Source organism: Salarias fasciatus, unplaced genomic scaffold, assembly GCF_902148845.1.
Source record: "Salarias fasciatus unplaced genomic scaffold, fSalaFa1.1, whole genome shotgun sequence".
Taxonomy (NCBI): Eukaryota; Metazoa; Chordata; class Actinopteri; order Blenniiformes; family Blenniidae; genus Salarias; species Salarias fasciatus.
Genome location: NW_021941244.1, coordinates 164983 through 181318, shown reverse-complemented (window position 1 = coordinate 181318; position 16336 = coordinate 164983). Strand labels below are relative to the sequence as shown.

General features: G+C 45.5%; 1 protein-coding gene across 1 annotated transcript; it reads left to right on the top strand.

Annotated features, from left to right (window-relative positions):
* Positions 1-4854: 4854 nt before the first annotated feature.
* LOC115384469 (rho GTPase-activating protein 15-like) lies at positions 4855-14214 on the top strand. The gene is made up of 13 exons (XM_030086741.1): positions 4855-4981; positions 7767-7896; positions 7977-8048; positions 9164-9304; positions 9421-9510; positions 9618-9716; positions 9831-9966; positions 10339-10473; positions 12138-12236; positions 12349-12426; positions 12502-12636; positions 13449-13554; positions 13908-14214. The coding sequence occupies exons 1-13, from the start codon at positions 4968-4970 to the stop codon at positions 14089-14091; spliced, it is 1419 nt and encodes a 472-aa protein (XP_029942601.1). The 5' UTR covers positions 4855-4967; the 3' UTR covers positions 14092-14214.
* The last annotated feature ends 2122 nt before the right edge of the window (positions 14215-16336 follow it).

The following is a 16336-nucleotide window of genomic DNA, read 5'->3' as shown; positions in this document are numbered from 1 at the left end:
GATGAAAAGTTCCCGTCCTCTAACAGAAACGTCTCAGTTGAAGTTTTTCTGATCTTGACTCCTTCAAGCTGCAGCGTTCGCTCCGCAGCACAATGAGACGACATTCAAGGACAGCTGAGGCTCGGACAGGTCTGACCTTCCACCGTATCCGAGTCCTCTGCAGTGCGGTGACTTACGTAACTCCATCCAAAATAGCACACACACACACACACACACACACACACACACACACACACACACCCTCTCATTGATGTAGACACACATGCACAAGCACGAAACATCACCATCCCCTTCATTCACATAATGCATTCCTTAACAACGACCCTTCAAATGGCCCAAACGGTCGAAGCAGAACTCTCCTCTCGTCCATCCAGGTCCAGTTTGCGGGGAACTGGACAGATCTGGACTGTAGTCCTTAAAGCATTTTAGATCATGGATGGAGGAACTGATGAGAGCAGCCGGCTATGAACAGTGATTTTTAAGAATAATAACACAGTAAAGAAATCAAAAAGGAAAAAAAAAAAAAAAAAGAAACATGAGGCCTGCTTTTAATGCAGCTCTGAATTAATCATTTGTACTGGATCTGACTGCAGTCCGGTCTCCTATACTTCTATATGATAACTGAAACAATCTATAGCCTGGAACAACAACTCATTATTGAAAATATTAAAATGTTTTATTGTTCTGAAATTGGCCTTACCTCATCTCAACTTCACTTCTTTTTCTTTCTGCTCCTCATCCGATGCTGAGTTTGATTCCAGGCTGCTTGTCTGACAGAAACTCTGAGATGAAGGTGCGACTGGAGAGCAGCCTGACCTGCAAAGACGCTTTCTGCCTGAAATTGGTAATAGAATAGAATACGAGTACAACAGAAATATTCTTTATCTTCACATTCACTGTCACAACCATGACAGTCTGCAACAAGTCTGAATGGACACAGACAGCAGAAACAGATCTGAATTATTCAGGTTCATTTTATCGAATCATGTAATCTCCATGTTTTGCCGGTCCACCAGCAGTCTCCTCCTTCTTTTGATTGACCGTGGTCTCACTTCCTCCTTCCTCCTCCAGAAGCCCTTGGACCGATCATCCTTCTGGACCTTCTGGACCTCTTTCTGGACCTCCTCCTTGTCTAATTCATTCACCACATCCTTCTCTTCTGATTCTCTATCTCACTGATTTGCTGTTCTCTCCTTCTTCTTTATTTGGTCTCTGATTTTGTCAAATAGTCTCTGGAATTGTCTTATTTTCTGTTTCATTGCCTGGTTTTTCTCCTTTAAGACCCTTTTGGCCTCCTCTCACTGGATCTTCTGAGACTGGAGGGTCTCTTTTTCAGCCTGAAGGTTTTCTTTTTCAGCTTGAAGAGTCTCTTTTTCAGTCTGCAGAGTCTTCTTCGCAGGTCGAAGGACCTCCTTCTCGTCCTCCACCCTCCGTCTCTCCTTCACCTCCCTCTCCAGCTTCACCTCTAGAGCTCTGTACTCCACCTTACAGCCTTGTTGGAGTCCCTGGCTTTCTTTGTCAGCCAGCTCTGGAGAGCTTTTCTGCAATGCAGCGATCTTCCACGTGCTCGTTCCTCGTATGACTTCCTTGATTTGCTGCTGTTGTTTCAGGCTCTCTGCTTCGAACCTGGCCATCTTCCATCTTCCCAGCTTCAACCGCTCAGACGTCCTCTGGAGTTCCTCCTTCAGAGAGTTATCTCCAGCGTCTAGATTGTCCTTTGTCCTCCAGCTGGGAAACTCTGTCCTGCAGTTCCTGAAGAGTGTGTGTACAGTATTAGATCGCTGCAGCAGCATACAGTTTACACCAGGAGTGTAAAACACTTTCTACTTCAGAGGCCATAAACAGTGGAGCTTCACCTCGAGTGGGCCATAGTCAAAAAATAGTGTCATATAGTGACCTTTAAATTTAATCTTTAAGGTTTTCTTTGCTGTTGTGCAGAGTACATGTGATGAAAATGATAAATATTCACAAAATCAAACATTTACCACCCAGAATGAGTATAATCTCAACATAAAACCAATTTTAATGACATATTCTAGTGTAAGATACAGTGAAATGTCCCAAAAAGAACTCCTGTAGATGTTCCAGTGTTTTCTCTGACATTTGTAGAATTTTCTTGGAGGATTGGCAGGTGGTTTTGGTCCATTTTTGACCTCAGGCCTTATGTTTAACACAGTAATTGTATACATAACTCTTTCTGCACGTTAAAATGATGACCTTAATGTTTCGAAAGTGCCAAAAAAAATACATAAAAATACATGAAAAGCACCATGATGCATATTGATGCACTTTTTTTTACACTAAATGTGCATAAAAATGTGCATGGAAAGTCTTTTATGTATTATTTACTGAAAAGGACCAACAAAAGCTTTCATAATCCATGTTTTGGCATTTATATATCAACTTAAAACGTTAATAAACGAATAAAAGACATGCACTTGTTAATACTGTTGGGAGGAAGCAGATGCTTCACTCACACATCTGGTCAGAAGGCGGCGTTTACGTAACACACTCATCATGATGAGTTCAGTGGTTTTGAAATGTGGATTTGTGTTTTACTCCGTGTTTTCACATGCAGCTCGATAAAGAGCCGCTTACAGTGACGGTGCTTTGAAATACAGAGACAAACAGGCAGAGCTGCGTCACGTGTGTGGTTTAATGGGAATAAAAGAGACGATATCTTGTGCATCTCTTCATGTTTTATATTAACAGGGAAACATTAGAAGGGAATCGGACAAATATTTGTGCCCAGTATTGAAGCGTTTGGAATGACTGTAAAATATCTAAGAATGATTCATTCATTCCAGATGGGTAAAGGTCTTGGTATATAACAAAAAATACAAAAGTTCTCATTTTCATTTTCACTTCTGAGAAATGTGGGTTCATGTGAAAGCTTCTTCAGCTGCAAAGAAAAATGTTCAAATGAAAGACAAACATTGATTTTCACCACTTCTATAAACCAACACGACTGAAACTTTCACCCTTTTCCCCCATAAACCTGTGGAAAAAAAAGGAATAAATAAAATGTTATAAAATTGCCCTTGTTTTGAAAGCTCTGCGGTCATAAAATAAAGGGAGAAAAAGTAGATTTAATTATAAAATGGTTAAATAACTGTAAATGAGTTTGAGGCAGCGTGAGTTTATGGCCCCCTCTCGTGTTTTTTAAAGGTTACTGCATCAGCTTCATTTCCTTCACAGTCAATGTTTCAGGGCTGCTCAGTGTTTAATGTCTATTTAAGGCCTCTGTGTGTAAACCAGCTCTTTCACAAGGTCACGATGGACTTTATCACCCCTGAGAGGAAATCTGTGGTGAAGCCAGCAGTGAAAAAACACAAAAAAAACCACACGAGCATTAAAGAATTATAACGTTTAAAAAGAAAGTGGACTTTCTAGCCTGACCTGCAGTTACTGTGGACCACAAACACAACACCAAACCTGCCTGTTCAGTGTTTTGGGAAATGGTGAAACTAGATTCAAAAACAGTTTTGTCATTCTTTGAACTAAATTAATTCCTGCTTCATATCTACATTTGGTTATAGAATAAACTACGTGCAATTTTTCTGTACATTGTTTATTTGAGAAACGAGCTTTGAACATTGATATTTCATCCAGATGAATTGAATCAAGTGTCTGCTGTTGATAAAGACGGTAGAGTTCCTGGATGTTGGTCCCTTCCCTCAGGATGTTTGCAGAGAGCAGCTGTTGCTCGGCTGCCGTCCCTCCTGGAAGCTCTGTGCACATGGCCGGTCTCTTTGGTTTCCTCAGCTTGTGGACGGTGAGTAATGGGAGCAGTGCTGTGCAGGAAGGCTTTGGTGAAGACAAGTCTCTGGTGGAGATAGACCACATCATGGTGGAAGAGGAAGACCTGGGCATGGTGCCGGTCTGATGTTCACAGGTGGCTTGAAAACTTGCCTCTCATACAAAACAAGCATCCAGTACAGGCCTCCAGCTGGGTTCTGGAAGCTGTATGGAGCCAGGAAGTACAGCAGGTGATCTTCTAGAGAAGTCATTGTTCCTCACAGTGAGGGAATTATTTCATTACTCCAGCAAATTTATTCCGGTGGAGTGATCGTATACTTTTACCTTTTAAAACAGTAACCTGGTCCCCCAGTAGAGGGAGGTATAGCACAAATCAACCCATCAATCCCCCTTGGTTCTCTGCCGCCAATGCTTCTATGACCCCCCTCCTAACATTAATTATTATATTACATGTCCTTCTGAATTTACAGAAAAAATGTGATTTATATTTCTCACCTTTATTAATGGACTCAGCTCCAAACAGCAGACTGGTGCAGCACCGCACTTGGTTAAAGTCTTCTTTTAAAAAAAGTAAATAAAAAGCAACGTTTGACTGCATTCTGTGGAAGCAGGCGGTTGGCCGTGTGTTTTGCTTCCTGGGTTAATGCTGCTTTCTCTGAAACTCGGCCGAGGCTTCTTGCAGTCAGGAAGCAGGAGGTGTCACTGATCGTTCAAGTGAAGGCAGCATGGGCAATTTGCATATAAGAACGGCTGGTAACTCAGGGTTCCTATAAATGAGCTATTCAAAAGATGTCACAACGTCTCCAGGGGCCACGCAGGTTCCAGGAAGGTTCCAGACCAGATGACTGGTGGAGCCTCGAGGCCTCAGGACGCCTCATGGAGCCCCTCTGCAGGCTGAGACTAGCTTATCATCTGAAGCATCTGGAGATGCTGAAAACTCTGTACAGAACAATCAGGAATCAACCTGAATTCATTCAAATCTGCAAAAATCCTCTCCTCGACACGATGTTGCACCAGACCCAAAAAAGGAAAAGTTGAAGAATCAGAAGTCTATAAATACGCAGACGACATGACGCAAAGTGTCGGCATAAATGTGAGAGTTCCTGTTGTCAGAACGCCATGAGCTGAGAGGAGGCCGGTTAAGTCAGGAAACAAGACGACGCACGTGACGCCCGCTGCTTCCTCTCACAGACTCTTCTGGCTCAGAGATGGCAGCTTCCAGGTAGGCTCATTTTACACTCCGACCTGACGCGAGTGCTCGGTTCTTCACCAAGTGGCTCATGGGAGCTCCATGCTCCACCGCGGGTTTCGAGCAGTTTGGTGGATTAACGGGGTTTTAGCGTGGAGGAGAAACATTTCCTGTAGAAAGTTTTGCTCCAGCGTCTGCAGAGATGTTTGAGATGCGATGAGGCAGCGCAGCGGCTCGGCCTGACCTCCCAGCAGCACTCCTCACTGTGGCTGCTGGGAGAAAACTGCAGCGATCAGAGAGACTCTTCGCCTCTGGAAACCGTCCCTCCGGCTGCAACGCGCTTCAAGCCCCGCTGTGAGACGAGCTTCGTCATGTGAACCAGAGGAAGCAGCCCGTAACCTCAGTCCATCCACCACAAGCCACCTTCTGTCAGCTGCAGGGTGTCATCTGACAGCCGGCTGCACGGCTGTGCACCAAATGTGCACGACTCAAGAAAAGCAAACATCACTTCTGAGGATTATTTCACACCCAAGAAATGTTCAACTTCAGAACGGAATCCTAGTTTCTCCCTAATGTGACTAATATTCAACTTAAGGATCTTAATTTTGGAGGGTTTTTTGTTTGGTGTGTGCGTGTGTGTTTTAACAATAAGGTTGAAGATTTATTTTTTTTTGAAGACTTCCTCAACCTCAGTCAAATATTGTGAAAGTTAAGTGAAGCAATCAAAGCTGCAAACAGGAAGTTTGACAGGAAACAGCAGCAGAAAGAGGAGGCTCAGCTGCAGGGCTCAGTCTGGGCTGTGTGTGTCCTCGAACGCGATGCAGACCCCCCCCCCCCCCCCCCCCCCCCCACCCACCCCCCCCCCAGCTCCTGGACCTTCAGTCCACATGACTTGTTGCTCCTTCTGATGCACAAAACAGAATATTTTTTGGTACAGGGCTTAATAAAAGAAAAAATCCCAGCACCTTCCCTGTGCAGTCCAGGCCTGGCCAAACCACCTTTACATGTCTGATCCTCTTTTACCCCTGTATGTCTTGAAGACGTCTCAGCAATGATGGCCAAAACAAAACCCTCCTCCAGTCCTGTAGATGTGTTTCCACCTAAGCTCTTTGTGAGTGTTTTTGACACAGTCGGACCATGGGTGACCAAAATGCTCAACCTGTCGCTCTCTTCTGGTGTGTTTCCCTCCACCTTCAAGCATGCAGTCGTAGAACCAAACCTTAAGAAACCTAACTTGGACCAACATGAACTACAGGCCAATATCTAAACTGCCTTTTTTGTCCAAAATGTTAGAAAAGGTGGTGGCGACTCAACTTACGTCTTTTTAACAAATGCATGACCTCTACGACACGTTTCAGTCAGGGTTTCGTGCACACCACTCTACAGAAACTGCTCTACTGAAAGTGTCCAGTGATGTCAGCCGACTCGGGGAGGTGCACAGTGCTGGTCCTGGTGGATCTGTCTTCAGCCTTCGACACTTTTGACCACCAGATCCTGATAAATAGGCTGCAGGACCTGATTGGCTTGTCAGGTCCAGTGCTCCAGTGGTTCTCCTCCTACCTGGCTGGTAGGAGTTTTAGTGTGTTATCCAACCACATCATGTCTGAACCAGCCAACCTGCAGTGCGGTGTGCCTCAGGGCTCAGTTCTGGGACCCCTCTTGTTCCTGCTGTATGTCCTTCCCCTGGGCCAGATAATCCAGCAGTTCAGTGATGTCGCCTACCACCTTTCTGCTGGCGACCTCCAGCTGTTCTGCTCCTTCAGGCCCTCAGAAACCCACAAACTGAGCTCGCTAATGAACTGCCTGTCACAAATCAAGCAGTGGCTCAGTGACAACAGCCTCCAACTACACTCAGGAAAAACGGAGACCCTTATCATCGCCCCGGACAGTGCCATCCCCGCCATCAAACAGCACCTTGGTGACCTGAGCCCCTCAATCAAAACTGATCTGAGTAATCTCGGGGTGATTTTTGACAGCTCCATGTCACTGGACCACCACTCGAGGCAGCTGGTAAGAAACTGTTTCTTCCAGCTCCGCAATATTGCTAAGCTCAGACACATGGTGTCAAAAAAACGAGCTCGAAATGATCATACATGCATTCATATCCTCGCGACTGGACTACTGCAACAGCCTGTTCACCTGCCTCAACAAGAAAGAGCTGGCTCGTCTCCAGTACGTCCAAAATTCAGCTGCGAGACTACTGACCAGCACCAACAGGAAGTCCCATATCACACCTGTTTAAAATCCCTCCACTGGCTCCCTGTTCTGTTCCGTGTCCAGTTTAAAATCCTGGTGCTGACCTTCCGAGCCCTACATGGTCAGGCACCCATCTACATCAGAGACCTAATTCAGCCATACAGCTCGGCCCGAAGCCTGAGGTCCACTGAACAGAACCTGCTGAGAATCCCCCGGACTCACTTTAAAACCAGGGGTGACCGCTCGTTCACGTCCACCGCGCCTCGCCTCTGGAACGAGCTCCCCCTAGACCTGCTCCCTGGACTCAGTGGATGCCTTCAAGAAACATCTAAAAACGCATCTGTTCCAGAAGGCATTTCAGACTCACTGACAGAATGTGTCTTGGCAGCACTATATACTGCCTTCTGACTCTCTGCTTGTGTGTCAGCGCAATTTCTGATCTATTTATTACATGATTTTTGAATGTTCTTTTTCTTTATACAGTATTTTGTTTTGTTGTGAAGCACTTTGTGATTCGGATCTGTGAAAAGCGCTATAGAAATAAATTTTACTTACTTACTTACTTAATAAAGTCAAACCATGATTGAAAATGTGATTGAATGAGTGAATTCTCTGCCGTCAGCCCCTCAGACCCCCAGACTGGCTCTCTGGATCCCGTGAAGCTGCGGATCAAGACCCCTCAGAGCTCCACAGACCGCCTGAGTCAGTCCAAGTCCATGGTGCTGCAGGACTCAGACCTCCCTCAGAAACCTGTAGGTCCACACTGAGAGCCGCCGTCCTCCGGGCCCACAGCTCCGTTTTCATTCACTCTGATTTTATTTTATGATTTCAGCCCTGGAGACATCGCAGGAATCAGTCTCAACACAACACTGTTGACGCAGGAGCTGCACTGCTTGATCCTCTGGTGAGAACAAACAGCTGAGATGTCTCGTTTCTGATTAAAGAAAACATTTGTCTTATCTTTACAGACCACCTTCTCCTCTCAAACTTCTAATTCTGTTAGCGTGTGATGAGATCTATCAGTGCAGAGCCACACACTGAAAGCCATTCATAAAGCTGTATATAGAGTGACTCTGTGAAGACTAACCATGAGAATGATGTTTTAATTCTGTTTCGTAAATCTTTTATTTAAACACGTAAGAAACAAAAACAACTATACAAAGAAAAAAAAAATCCAAAGAAAAGGACCCAGGTTTGCTCAGGCCAGACAAAGGTAAAATAAAGGCCTTGGAGACGGCGCCATCTGCTTCCAAGAAGGAACATATGTTGACCGAGTTCAGAAAATTAACATTGAGCCTAAATAAATTTTTTTAAGAAAAACAGTTTCAACTGCAGTGAATGGATAACTTTGAACATGGTGATAAATCCATCAAATTCCAAGCCAATCAGCGACAAGGAAACAAAAAAAAGAAAAAAGAAAATACAATCTCAGTTAAAAAGGCACAATCACCCATGACCCTCAAGAGAAAAAATGTATTCCTCACAGATAAACCCACCAGAATCTGAAATAGAGAGTTTCCATGGGCCTGTCAGAGAGAGAGCTGAAGCATGCAGGAACAGGGACTCCAGGAAGAGGACTGGCTCTAAACCTGCAGCAGGTTCTCTGGAAAATGGTCCAGAGTGTCCTGAAGAAGCTCTAATTTAAGCTTTTTTTTTTTTTTTTTTTAAATAGAAAAGTTTTATCTCAGCAGACAGATTCCATCATTTCTGAAAGAGCTGTTGGTCTCATGTGATCCAGCAGAACACTTGGTTCAGAGTGCTGCTCACTGCATCCTGTCATGTGGAACCAGCTTCCAGTTTCAGTTAGGGAGGCTGACACGGTCTCTAATTCAGGATTAGGCTCATCTTATAATGTGTCATGTTGTGTTGTTCTGTCACATACAAGACGGACATTTACATTTGTGGCTGTAATGTGAGAACAGTTTCAGCTGTGACTCATCAAAAAACTCAAAGTTTATTTGAAGGAGCGATCTCAGCGCGTGAGAAGTGTCTAACTCCTGTTTCAATTTGTGTTTCCAGCTTAATCTGAAAGGTGAACAAATGAACATGGCGAAAATTTCAGAGAGTGGTAAGAAGCAGAGGAAGAACTGGACGGCCATGTGGGCCGTGCTGACGGCAGACCAGCTGCTGTTCAGCAAAGACAAACCGGAGCACGGTCTGGTAGGAGAACCTTCGTTTCTCTGGCTGCGTGCAGTCCCATCATGTCTGAAGACACCAGTGGAGCATTATGGGACCTCTGACCTCTGACCTGGTGTCCATCACTGTGTTTTCCTCAGAAAGCAGGCGGTAGGACGGATGTGGTGGAGCTGAGCGGAGCCTTGATGGAGTGGACGACCGAGAAATCCAGCAGGAAAAATGTTTTCCAGGTAAACACGATAATGACTCCCGATGCTCTCAGGGGATTTTAACTGACTGAACTTGGTTGAAAATACAGATTCAGGGTTTCTCTGTCTGTAACGTGTGACTCTTCCAGATCACGACAAGCAAAGGCAGCCAGTACCTCATTCAGGACGACTGTCAGTCCACTGCCAGCCGATGGTTCCACGCCATCAAAAAGGCCGCCAGCTCTTCAGTAAGATCAGATTCCTGCTTCTCAGGACCCACAGTCCTCCTGACGATTGTCAAACTGATGGGACAAAGGTGGGACGAAAGCATTTCAGTGACTGGCTGTGACTTTTCCCTCCAGACTGAAGATCGCAGTGAATTTCCTCTGCGGAGGTCAAACAGCACAGACCTTTCACCCAGACACAGTTCACTACCCGGATATACTTCTGCCTCGCCCAGTGCCAAACCGCGTATCCCAGCCCACCGGCGCTCCATCAGTGAGTACCCGAACAGAAAGACTTAGCCTACAGATAGAGGAGCAGTCCAGCTCAGCTCCCCAGAATTACAATAACTGAATCACTAAAGGAAGCCGGAGTTTCAGCTCCTCTGAGAATCGACCGTCTTAAACAGAGAAAATGGACAAAACCAACTGTGAGAATCAACAACACTGAATGTCTGATGTGTTATTTGTTTGAGTCTTTTCTTCTTCATTAATAGAATCTGTCTCAAATTTGATCAACTTGTAAAAACGCAAACACTTAAATTGTGTTTCAATTTTCCCATCATTTGGAGGATTCAGAGCAGATGTTCCAGATTTGATGTCGACTGTTGTTTGGTGACGTGTTGCTTTGTGTTCGACCTTCCTGAAGACATGTTCGGCAGTGCGAAGCTGAAACACAGCACGTCTGACAGCAGCGACAAGAACCGAGTGAAGAACCGGCTGAAGAAGTTCATCACGAGACGCCCGTCCATGAAGACGCTACAGGAGAAAGGCTTCATCAAAGGTGTGTGTCTGGGTTCCACTCTTTCACGCTCCGTCCTGGTTCCCTCTGAGCAGACCTGCTTCCTCCATGTCTGCTGTGTCAAACGTCCTTCTTGCGCAGACTGTTGTTGTCCTGTGGACAGGTTGTGGATCTCTGCAGCTCGTCCACAGTTCCCATGATGCTCTGGGCTGCTCTGATTGCAGGCCTTGAGTTTAGATGATCTCCATGTCTTGTTAAGTTTCAGTTGTACCAGACTCTTTCTTTTTGTTGCGTTTGGCCGCTGCAGCTGACAGTATTATATGAGTGAGAAGGTTTTATGGTCAGAACAGTTTTTGCTCCTCCTGTTGTGACTTTTTTTTTTGTTTTCTGTCACGTTTTTTCTTTTTTGGGTTAGATGTTCTTTGATGTACACACGTGAACCTTTCAGTTTCATAGCTTGCATTAATGAACTGTTCCTGCACTTCCTGCTGATGAACCGCATGGTGACTGCTGCTGCTCTCGTCTCTGAGTTTCTGTGTTTCTTGGCAGTGTGAGACATGTAGATACTGCATCCTTTTACATGTTTTTGCTCCTGCTGTGTAAAAAGCCAACCACTTTCAGCTCCGGGGTCAGCAGCTCTTCCTCTGAGCATCCAGTTTGAAGTTGCTTTCTCATCATAGCAGTAAGGTTTTCAAAGGATTCAGTTTGTTTTATGAGTCTGGTGGTGAGTCTTGGAATTGCTCCAGTGAGTAAACCAGACCCAGAGCGCCCCTAAGTGCTCTAAGCACTTTTTTTTTTTTTTTGCTTTTGTTATGCCCGAACCCAGGTCTTTATTTCAGCCCCCCGCCCCCATCCTTCCCACCGAGCAGTAACCTCAGGCTAACAAATCCAAAGGGGATGAAGTCAGAGGAGTAAGTAGAGTCAAGAGAACAAGGCATGAAGTACAACTGTCTGGAAGACAGGGAGACAACCAGCGGAGTTTAAATACACCCAGGAGGAGGGGAGACGAACCACGATAGGATAATTGAATGATAGGTAGAAGCAGGTGAGGAGGGAGAAGAGAGACACACTGAGGCTCAGGGAGGAACAGCAGGCTCTGGGGGACCAGGACAGCTTGTTGCTCATTAGCGCCTGGTCCTGCAGAAAGCCTCCAGTCCTGGACCTGAACCTGGTTCTGCAGAGGTTTCTTCCTTTTTAAAGGCAGTTTTTCCTTTACATGGGCTTCCATGCCTGTTCAAGTGGAATAATTTTTCTCTGCAAAAGTACCTTGAGTTGACTATGTTGGATTCGGTGTTTTATCAATAAATCTAAAGTGAATTGATTTGAAATTATTTGAATTTAATTCACGTTGTCATCTGTAGGTGTTTAAGACCACAGTGACCAAGATATTCATGTTCATTCATGTAGAAGGCTGGGTCAGATAAGAAATCAAACAGTTCTTCACTTCAGAAGCTGCACCAGTGATTCTGCTCGGCTCAGTGTCTTCCAGCCTTTCTCGGGTCCACGTTCAGCAGAGGTTCAACACAGACCCCTTCTTTTTTTGTTGTTTAATAGAAAACTTGCAATTTCATCGGAAGATATTATGAATTTCAAAATGTCAATGTTTCCTTCAACAAAACCTTCGAGAAATTAAAAAGTGACATCAGTTCAGATCAGTTGAAAGCGATCAGGAACCGGCCTGACTGGTGTCATGGTGTCTGCTTCAGACAGAGTGTTTGGCTGCAACCTCTCGACGCTGTGTGAACGGGAAGGAACCACGGTACCCAAGTTTGTTCAGACCTGTATACGCGCCGTGGAAAAACGAGGTACACACTCCACACACACAACTAAATACACGCACTGGTCATCTCCTGGCACACAGCTGACCCCTGGTTTGATTCTTATTTCTTTGCTTGATGACACTGGCTGTGTCTGCAGGCCTGCAGGCCGACGGTATCTACCGAGTCAGTGGAAACTTGGCGACGATCCAGAAACTCCGCTTCATAGTAGATCAAGGTTTGTCTCGGTGATCATGCTGGTTTCCTTTGATTCGTGAGGAGGGTTTAAAGGTGTGGACTGTCTTGTGGTCAGAGGAGGAACTGGACCTGGACCACAGCCAGTGGGAGGACATCCACGTCATCACGGGAGCCCTCAAGATGTTCTTCAGGGAGCTGCCGGAGCCGCTGTTCCCCTCCAGGTTCTTCCAGCGGTTTGTTGAGGCCATCAGTGAGTATTAGCTTCACCACATCCGGTTTCGTTTGGATGTTTCTGAAGCTGATGAACCACATCTGAATAAACTCTGTTCAGTTTGTTCCTGGGAGCTTCGGCTTCAAGGCTCATGCTTCCTTTGATTTTTCCAAGGTTTACACTTCTACCCTTCATTTTAAATTCTTTTTTTTCTGTCATCAATGTACACAAAATACCCCCGAATGACAAAGTCTAAAAGTTTTTTAGAATTTTCTTAAAATTTCTTAAAAATGAAAAACTGAAATATGACTTGTAGATAAGTATTCACCATGCTTCCTCCAGACATGACGCCTGACATTCAGGACAAATGGTTCAGAGAATCTTGTTCCTCATGGTCTGAGATTCCTTTAGGAGCCTTTTGTCAAACTCTGAGCAGCTTTACTGAGGAGAGGCTCCGTCTGGCCGCTCTACCATAAAGACCTGAGTCCTTCTGGAAGGTTCTCCAAGGCTCGTCTCCCCCGATGGCGTCTGGCTCTAGAAGAGTCTTGGTGGTTCTGAATGGTGGAGACCACTGTGCTCTTCAGAAATTTTTCTGGACCCTTTCTCAGACCTGAGCCTTCTGTCTCAGAGGTCTACAGACAATTCCTCTGACTTCATGGCTTTGCTTCTTTCAGCTGTGGGGCCCTATAGGGGCAGCAAATGGAGTGAATACTTGCAGATGTGTGTAGATTGATGAGGAAAATGAAGAATTTCCTCCATTTTGGAATCAGGCTGTAGGTGAAAGGGGGTGGATGCTTCCTGGACGGACCTTGAATCGTCTTAACACCAACCATCTGCTGCCCTTTGAACAGAAATCCAGGAACCACAACAGAAGGTTCAAGCTGTGAAGAAGCTGATTGAGCAGATGCCAAAACCCAACCAGGACACCATGAAGGTCTTATTCAGCCACCTGCACAGGTACAACTCCACCTCAGCTGCACCACAACACCAACCGAACTACAACTCAGCTCCAGGTGAGCTACAGCGTAGCTTCACCTGGGCCACAGCACAGCTCCACCTCGCCCTCCAAAGACTTCTGGAGGATTTTAGATCTGGACGGAGAGGAATGTTTAGACTTCTAGATGGAGGCTCCTCCTCCTCCACCAGTTTCTCCAGGATCATTAATATGAGTAGTGGCCATTTCAGTTTGCTCTGTTTAGTTTACATCCATTCCAGCTCGGTCAGCGACTCCAGGTTTGTGACACAGAACTAAACAGAGAACTTTGCCATGTGTTCACTCTTGTTTTCTTTTTTTTAATGCTGTGTTTCAGGGTTCTGGCCTTTTCCAGAAGGAATCTGATGTCCACTCAGGGTGTCAGTATTGTTTTTGGCCCAACACTGATGTGGCACGAGCAGGATGCAGCAAACATGGCCGTCAACATGGCGTTCCAGAACCAGATAGTGGAGTTCATCCTCATCGAGAGCCACCAGATCTTTGACCTGAAAGGAAAGTAAACATGGACCTGACGCCCTCATGTGATGGAACATGACGTCTGTAAATCTGGTTTGACGTGAAAATAAAGAGTTTTTGTTGTTGTTTTTGGTACAATCAACCTCTTTCAGTCTTTTTTCCCCTGGTTGCTGATTTTTCCCTGTCAGACCATCAAAGGGTTGTAAATATGGCCTGAGTCCAGTCCGACCTTTGGATGAAAGAAATAGGATGTTTAAAAAAATCCACATTTGATGATTGGGCTTTTTTGCTCTGCTACAGAGGCAGTTTGAATTTGAGCGAAGTTTTTAAGATGAACTCTCCTATGAACTTCAGTTTGTCTTCAGAAACAGTGTCAGGACCCCGTGGGTTCCGCCCCTCTGCTTGGTCTTGTTCCTATCAGCTAATGGTCTTTCCCCGTGTGCTCGTTTCCTTAGTGCCCAGAAAGGCTGACGTGGTATGATTTGATCCGAGCTGAAGAGGCTCATCCGATCTCCACGCCATGGAATGCGGTCTGACCAGTCGCTCGTTGTGATCATATTGTGTTAGCCTCCCACTCATCTCAGCCCGCTAGCTGCCTTCATTGTTTTACAAACAACCCTAGTAGCCCCTGCGTGCAGCTAAACCATTTACACTGATCAGTCGCTCATTCAGGGCTGCCATGTCAACCATGTTATAGAACACAGTGACTGGCCATCTCCATATTACTGCCGGTGCGCTGTATGCCCGCACCATTTGTTCCATGGCATCGACACCACATTTGGTGGCATTGTACTGGGTGACGGTGCTTGGCTTTCTTTTGCGGCTGTTCTCAGGATGAATCACACTGTGCATACTGCTCAACACGTGGACCATCTTCTTCAGGCTGGCTGCACACACTATCAGGGTGGCGTCAGTTGTGGAAAACACCTGGGTGCAGAAGTCATTGCTGTTTATCACTCGAGCAGAAGGGGGAATTTCTCTGTAAATCTTATTGAGTGTCCCAAGAATGGTAATTTTCTGGCTGCGCAACCTTTTTGCAAGTGAGAGTGATGTAAAGAAATTGTCCGTTGTGACAGTTCTGTCTGTTTTGTCCTGGTCCAGAAATGGTTCCATCAACTTCATCACCACACTCTCAGACAGTCTCTCTTCTTTGGGACGAACGGGTTCTTTGCCCACATACGGAAAGACGTTGCAGATGTAATTTGATTTCAGGTCGCAAGCCACCCAAAACTTGATGCCAAACTTATCCGGTTTTGTTGCGATGTACTGCAGAAAAGGGCAACGTGTCTTTGATGGGTAGAACTGTTCATCGATTGTGATGTGACGACCAGGTCTGAAGAATGTGACGAAGTTCTTTCGAAATGATTCCCACAATTCAGAAATTTTTGAAACTTGTCTGTCTGCAGTCGCTCAGCCCGGGTGCTCTTGCTATCAATGCATAGGTGACGCATGATGTTTTTGAAGCGGTCTCTAGACATTGTTGCCATGATCCATTTGTTTCCATACAGCTCTGACCACTTGTCAGACAATGATGGAACTTTTCTCACCCCTCGCCAGTTGACGATTGCCATGAAAGCCTTTAGTTCAGGGATACCCATGAACCAATCCTCCTCTGGTTCCTTTGCGTGCTCAATTGTGCACGCTTGAATGGCAAGAAGCATCTGGATACTGATGAAACAGAGGAAGCTTTGAAGGCGAGTTTTGATCCTTTGTCTTGCTTCATGTGTTGGCTCTCCTTCAGCAGTATAGGGTTCAACAAGAATGAAACCCAAACCTCGTCCAAGACTTAGCGAACATTTAGTCTTCAGGTCACATGCTGTTCTTCTATGTTGCTGTGTCTGCTTGGATTGTACGCTGAAATGCAGTTTGCAACAAAGGAACTCCAAACATTGGAGTTTGCGGCAAACCTCAGTCTCAACTGGGCCCCCATCAATCCCTTGGAGTTACATCCCAATTTGTAATGACTAACGAAATCATTGCGTTTATAAAATAATCTTCTTTGCCATACTCAGGAGGGAAGCCCTAAGTACGTCCTAGCTCTACTCAAGCGTCCCCCTCCCCATGAGAGGTATGCATGAACCAACAAGCTGAACAGTATCGGCTGCATTTACGAGTGAAAAGAAGTGCTAAAGGTGGCTGTTGAGTGGCGCATTTACAATCGGCGGCTGCATTCCTAAGCAGGGACTACATGATCCCTCTTCAGGCTATCAAGGAATAACCTAAAATCCCAGTCTTGCCAGACTTCCTGGTGTTTGCACCTGTGTTTTTCCTATTCATCCCCTTCGCTCC

Coding starts and splice junctions, on each gene's coding strand:
- LOC115384469 (XM_030086741.1), top strand. Junction 10,474..12,137: donor GGAGAAAGGCTTCATCAAAG/GTGTGTGTCTGG, acceptor TGTCTGCTTCAG/ACAGAGTGTTTGGCTGCAAC. Junction 12,237..12,348: donor ACGCGCCGTGGAAAAACGAG/GTACACACTCCA, acceptor CTGTGTCTGCAG/GCCTGCAGGCCGACGGTATC.